The sequence below is a fragment of the Petaurus breviceps genome, unplaced genomic scaffold (genome assembly GCF_028583685.1).
Source record: "Petaurus breviceps papuanus isolate PSGF00001 unplaced genomic scaffold, PetGlider_PUasm1.0 174, whole genome shotgun sequence".
NCBI lineage: Eukaryota > Metazoa > Chordata > Mammalia > Diprotodontia > Petauridae > Petaurus > Petaurus breviceps.
Genome location: NW_027185761.1, coordinates 19144444 through 19151396, shown reverse-complemented (window position 1 = coordinate 19151396; position 6953 = coordinate 19144444). Strand labels below are relative to the sequence as shown.

At 45.9% G+C, this 6953-nt stretch overlaps 2 protein-coding genes across 2 annotated transcripts in view; both read right to left on the bottom strand.

Annotated features, from left to right (window-relative positions):
• Positions 1 to 6953, bottom strand: part of TMEM43 (transmembrane protein 43) — a 350998-nt gene that overhangs the window by 56978 nt on the left and 287067 nt on the right. The window lies entirely within an intron of this gene.
• Positions 1 to 6953, bottom strand: part of LOC138158013 (netrin-4-like) — a 61245-nt gene that overhangs the window by 16761 nt on the left and 37531 nt on the right. The window contains exons 4-5 of the mRNA XM_069083856.1: positions 4504 to 4630; positions 3886 to 4074 (exon numbers count right to left, since the gene is read on the bottom strand). Coding sequence (XP_068939957.1) covers positions 3886 to 4074; positions 4504 to 4630 — 316 coding nt within the window. The remainder of the gene's footprint in view (positions 1 to 3885; positions 4075 to 4503; positions 4631 to 6953) is intronic.

Genomic DNA, 6953 nt, shown 5'->3' with positions numbered 1-6953 from the left:
AAGGAGGGAGGGAGAGAAAGACAGACAGACAGAAAAACAGAGATTATCTGGGTCCTCATTAACAGAAAGTCATTGAAGAGGTTTAAATAGTATGGGTGGGGTGGCATTTGATGGGGATACAGCTTTTTCTTTTTCTTCTTGTTCCTAGGGAAGTGACTAGGGAAGGATGCGACTAAGTGCTGTGACTAATGTTTAAAGATCCTGTTTGACCCTAGACCTGCTCTTCCTGAATCCCATTAACCTGGAAAGCCAGACCTTCACTACCCCAGACCTGAGAAAGCTGCATTAACTCATTCATTTCTCTTTGTCCCAAATATTTTCTCTCAAGGAGGAGAACAGAAGTCTGTCCGTCTGTTCATCCCCTTTCTCCTCTGGGTCTCACTCCCCATTGAGCGACTAAGCTCAGAGGAATAAGTAACAGTAGCCCCTCTGATATTGGGCCTTATTTTTCATCCCTGCAACAAGCCTTTGAGGTAAGGAAGGCAAGTGGACATCTCTTAGCACAAATTATATCCAAATGAGGCCACTGTCAGATTCATGAAGGACTGTTCATAAGAGGCTGTTCTTATCCCCACTTTTCAGATGAGAAAACTGAGGCCTGGGGAAGTGACAATTCCACAGCCAGTGAGTGGCAAAGCCATTTCTTCTGATTCCCACATGCAGTGATCTTTCCCAGACACTGCTACCTCCCACCCAGAGAAGATTTACAAGTGACCTAATGTGAAGTAACGAGACGATTTCTCAGTCTAAGTGCACTCAGGTGGGATGGCCCTCCCAAGAGGCTGGTCTCCTGGAAGGCAGACTAGGTGTCCCCTTCTCTGAAGATGGGTGCTATATTAGGCAAAGGAAGCTCTAGACTGAGAGTCAGGAGACTCGGGGTTTAAGCCTGGCTCTTCCAGCAACTTTCTGTGTGATTTAGGGCTAAGTGTTTCCCTTCCAAGAGGTTCCTTCCTTATGCAAAGTGTGATCTAAGGGCACTGGAAGGCTCATCTGCCCCCAAGGCACAGGGTAATCGAGTTAGAGCCGGTTGGAAAACAATTTAGCTGCCCACATTATCTTCAGAAACACATTTACCTTGCAAATGGTCTCCTAGCCAAGCGAAAGAGGGACTGGGAAAGTGAGACTTGCAGGGGAGAGGAGATGAAAGTCTGGTCCTCACTCCCCTAGTTATCCAGGGATGCTCTCGACTCAGCTCCAACCAACAGAGCCAATTGTCAAATTTTCAACGTGATCATTACATCTTGGAAATTGGCAAATGCTGCAAGTCAGGACTTGATTTATTATTCTGTTGATTATATAAACTTTAATAAAGCAGTGGAGAAAATGCAATGAATAGTACAGATTAAACTTAAAAGTGTGTCATGCCCGATTCTTTTTGAAGATCTGCTTGTTTGTTAAACATTTACCAGCACACCCTGACTGTATTCCCCAATAGAATGTAAGCTCTTTGAGGGCAAGCACTGTGGTGGCCTTTTTGTATTTGTATCTGAGGCACTGCCACCAATCACAGTGATTGGCACGTAGAAAGTCCTTAGTGACTGATTAGAGGGCAATGTGACAGAGTGGAAATCTCCCTGCCTCTGCCATTTATGTGACCTTGGACAAGTTACTTAACCTTGCTGGGACTCAGTTTCCTCATCTGTAAAATGAGAGGGTTGGACTGAAAGACCTCTCAAGTCCATTCCAGCTCTAAACCTATAGTCCAACAGTCCTTCAATTGACCAAAGTGGAGAGGGACTCTTAGGGAGACAGAGAGAAAGGGAGCATTGGGGGGTCCACGAAGAGGAAGAAGGGGGCTGGTTGCTGGGGCAGAGGGATCCTACTGAGGGCTGAGAGATAATCCAGTCCAATTTACTCATCATTTTAAAGAGAAAGAGCCTGGAGCCCAGAGAGCTTTTAATTGATTCAATTAATTAGAGCCGGAGAGAGCCGTTCACACAGGTCACACAGGTGGTGAATGGAGATTGTGTTAGAAAACTACAGTCCTCTGATTCTGCACTAAGCCAAAGGGCACCAGTTCTCAGCCTTGCCCTTCACAGTTTTCACTGACTCGCTCAAGGTCACCCAGCCATTTAATGGCAGAAATTGGATTTGAATTTAGGTTTCCTGGCTCCCAGGGCAGTGCTTGATCTGAATCACACTGCCTCTCCATTCTTCTTGGCCTTGGCAGCAGGTGAATGCACTTGAAATGAAATGAATTTGGCTTGCTACACCCTTTCCGCTGCCTCTTTCCTGCCTGGGATGCCTGCCAACACCCTGAAAAGGGGATGTAGCCAGACCCCACTCCGGGAGCCTCTGGTAAGGTTTCCACACAGACAGAGAGAACTTTGAAATAAGGTGGTGCCCTCTCAGCTGTTCCTGAAGATTTCATAGATAGAGTGATAAGCTCACATCCTGCTTTGTGCTGGGCTCCTTAGATAGATTCACAGCTCCAGACATTGAGATACCTGAGGAGAAGGGGACAGGTAACACTTGAAACCTAATCCTGGCACTCAAAGCAGTGTGGTCTGACCCATGACCCTCTGGCATAATCACCCATGACAAAATGAAGGCTGAAAATATGGAGCTGGCGAAATAATCAAGGACCCTACAGCCTCAGGGTCTCCCAGGCATTTAAAAGGGAAAAACCTGGGAATGAGGGGCAAATGTGAAGTTGGTCTTAGAGTCAGAAAGCCCCAAGATTCAATTCATTTCCTATTCCAGACATTTAATGTGACCCTGGGCAAACTCGGGATTAAAAATAGCACTTATTTCCCAGGACAGTTGTTAGGATCAAATGAGATAATGTATGTAAATTGCTTGCAAACCTAGTGCTATCTAACCGATAACCATTGTTGTGATTGTCTGTCCTTCTGGAAGAGGACCAGTGACATCCCAGGTGATGTCCTGACTCACGTGTGAATTGAATACACGTGAGGCAGAGTTGCACAAAGACTTTAGCCTCACTTTCTCTTCCAGAGTCACGGAAGACCAGTGGCAAGACCAAAATCGGGATGATTGGGGATGGTGACCTTGGCGTCTTCAGTGTTTGATTTTTCAGCTGCCTCCGTGGCCTTTGGAACTCATTGTTCTCATCTGCCCATCCCAGTGGGGCAAGTCTTCCCATGCTTGGGATAGGCACTCCCCTCTCTCAGTGATGGCTTGGAGGCCCCTGGGTTACCCTCCACCTGGTTTAGCCTGTCTACTGAATTGGTTCTACTGGGGTGTGGGTGCTGCACATGCGACAGATTCTTGAAGCCACAGGTGTACACCAAAGGTGGATCAGCAGCCCTGAAAAGGGCTTGGCAAGCCCTCACATTACAGGTACTAATCCTCCTTGAATACCCCCATAGCTATTATTGTTATATAGTGAAAAGAACAATGCACTTGGGAGTCAAACGACCTGAGTCTGAGGTCAAGTTCCCCTGCTGGCTATTTCTGTGACCATGGGAAAGTCACCTCATCTCTGGGTCTCAGTTTCCCTATCTGAAAAGTGGAGATTTTAATACTTTCACTATATCACACAGGGGTGTTACGGAAAGCACTAAAGTATACACATTGAAGCTATGGTCCCTTCATGCCAATGCCCCAACGTTCTGTGTCCCAAGTTTGCTTCTAGCTCTGATGTTCTAAGTTCTGAGGTTCCTTCTTGCTCTGATGTTCTGTGCCTTTGGACTTCTTTCAGCTGTGATGTCCTAGGTTCTAAGGCTCCATCGAATCCTAAAACTCTGTCTAAAGATCTCTTAGCTCTAACATTCTTCCATCTCTGATGCCCTAGAATTCCAGGATTCTATAAGAAGGTTCTGGGTGGGCCTCACTCTGTCTCCCCTCTGTCTCCCCTCTATCTCCCCTCTGTCTCCCCTCCTCCCAAAGCTCCAGGCTGTGATACCCAGCAGAGATACTTACGTTTGCAGACTTCTGGGGAAGACATAGGCTTGCTCCAGTCCCGATAAAACCCTGACTTGCACTTCTGGCAGTGACGGCCTTCGGTGTGGTGCTGGCAGTCGTCACAGATGCCCCCTGTTCGCTTCCCAGAGTTCAGCCAGACGCCCCCATCAAAGTGGCAGCTATCGGCATGGTTGTGACAACGGCACTCTGCGCGGAGGGCAGGCCCCATTCACCCATCTGCACAGACCCTCAAGGCCTGACCACAGCCTCTATCTAGGTCTCCTTCCCCTGTCCTGTGCCCTCATGGGCTCTTGGGCAAGTCATATCACATGGGTCTACCTCCCACCTCTCCCCCCAAAGCATCTGTATTGAGGTGAAATTCGGTTAAAAGAAATGTCTGGCCATTCCTTGAAGGGGGAAAGAAGTCACAGTGAGAATAGACTAGTTGAGAGCTCCTCCTGATCTGACTGTCTGCATATGAACCTCAGGTCCTTCCTTCATCCTCATCCTCATCCTCATCCTCACCCAAACATCCCACAATGAGAGTATTGATTCAATTATACACTTCCTCATATACTCAGGCATGAGACTGTCTAAGACCCAGGACCCTTTCAGGGCTTCACCCCAGCCACTTACTTTTGCACTCATTGGGCTGACTGGTTTTCCCATCTCCTGGCCTCCATGGTTGGTCATTGTACAGTGGCAAACACTTCTCACAGTGTAGGCCTGCTGTGTGATGTCTGCACACACACATCCCGTGGACCTATTACCAAGAGGATGAGACTGTCATTCAAGGGGAGAGGCCAAGGTCTGCACTGAGCTCTCAGAGAAATATGGACGTTTTTGGATTTGCACTCAGCATGCCAGCATTCAGTGGACTGTCCCAACAAGGGAGCACCTGCTCTCTGCCAAAGGTTTGGAGGTAAAAAGACTTGCCTACAGACTTCTATGTCTCTGATTCTCTGTGTGACTTTGAACAAAAGTTTCTCCATCCAGAAAACTAAGAGGGTTGGAACTATCCCAGAATTTTAACATTAGAAGAGACCTAATTAGGTTCCAACCTAACCCATATCTGACCAAGAATCCTTTCTACAGCAACCAAGATAGCTCATCATCTAGTCTTAGCTCTCAGAGCAGCAATGATGAGGAAACCCAATGGGCCACCCTCCAAAGGTAGCCCATTCCACTTCTAGGCTGTTTTAATCGTCAAGAAGTTTTTCCTTACATCAAATCTAAATCAATGTCTCTTCAATTTTACCCTCTTTCTCCTGGTCACATCCTATTGGAACAATTGGAATAAATCTAATTCTTCTTCCTTATGACCAAGCTTTAAATATTTGGAGACAATTATCTTCCTTCCTCTGGGCTAACCATGTCAAATTTCCTTCAGCTAATTCTTACACACCACACTCTGTTCTTTTTACCATCTTGACTGCCTTCTTCTGGTCATGACTGTCTTTTCTGAAATGTGGTGTCCAGAACACAGTTCTCTTCCCAGAAGAGCAGGACTATTACATCCCTTGTTTTGGACTCTGTACTTTGATTAATCTAGACTAAGAAAAGAAAAAGCAAAAAAAAGCACTAACCTCTTTGGCCACCACATCACTCTGTTGACTTATATTAAACCAAGTTGGGTCATTCTAGAGCAAGTCACTTAATCCTCTCAATGCTCTAGGCGATACATTAAAACTATGAATTACAGTGGAAGTGCCAATCTGCCTTGGGAAAGAGAATTTCCTCACCAAGACTTCCCTGTGAAGAACTTTTCATTCCCCACTGTCCAGGTTCGTTTTATACAGTTTATCTCACTGTTCTAGCCTGGTGAGATATTTTTAGATACTGAATCTAACACGTTCCTTGTTGGCTTTTACTTCCAGCTTTGGGCCATCTGCAAGCTTGAGAAGCATGTCATCTATGCCTTCATACAAGGCATGGAGAAGTGTTGACTTGGACGGTCTCCAGAGTCCCTTCAAGTTGACTTTCAAAGATCCAAATAAAAGCACTAGGCAAGTGTATAATGTTGCTTTTTGGTTTGGTTTGGTTTTTTGTTTTTTGGAGGAGGGAGGGCAGGGCAATTGGAGTTAAGTGACTTGTCCAAAGTCACACAGGTAAGTGTTAAGTGTCTGAGGCCAGATTTGAACTCAGGTCCTCCTGACTCTGGGGCTGGTGCTCTTTCCCTAGCTGCCCCTATTTTCCAGATAATTATTAATGACATATTTATATGTGCAATTCATGTGCCTAGGCACTAGGGATACCAGGTTTAAAAATGATCCAGTTCTTATCATTAAATTCAAATCCTGCCTCTGACACTGGCTAGCTGGGTGATCCTGAGCAAGTCACTTAATCCTTTTCAGTGCTCTAGGCAACTCTCCAAGACCATGACTGAGAGTAGAGGTGGCAACCTGCTTGGGAGGAGGGAGCTTCCTTATGCAGGAGTTGACTATAACAAAGAAATCACGGTCTGGACCCCATGCCTATTCATTAAAAACTAAGCCTGCAGAGGGCAGTATTTAACGTAGAATGAACTTCTGAACATTGATAGGGGAACTGTCATTGATGGCAGAAAGCAATCCTCTGAATGATCAAACTGTGTCACTGAAGTACATAGAATGTTAGACCCATAAGAGACATCAGAGCACAGCTGGTCTAACCACCTCATTTTACAGATTAACAAACAGAGGCGCAGAGGGGAGAAAGCACTTACCCAAGGCCACCTAAGTAGTAAGGTAGGGTTAGAACCTTCTTACTTGAAATCTGACATTCCGGGTTCTAAGGCCCCATCCTTTACTAAGGGATGGAGAAAATATAGAAGTTTAAGACACAAACTTATAGAAATGTTTCATGACTAGGGTGGAGGGGGTGGAGGTAACCACACATGCAGAGCTCTAAGGCAAATTCCATCTCTGACCTTCTAGGTTCTAAGGCTCCTTCTAACTCTGACTTTCTAGGTTCCAAGGTCCCTTCCAGTCCTGAAATTCTAGGTTCTAAGGTCACTTTTAACTGACTTTCTAGGTTCCAAGGTCCCTTCCAGTCCTGAAATTCTAGGTTCTAAGGTCACTTTTAACTGACTTTCTAGGTTCCAAGGT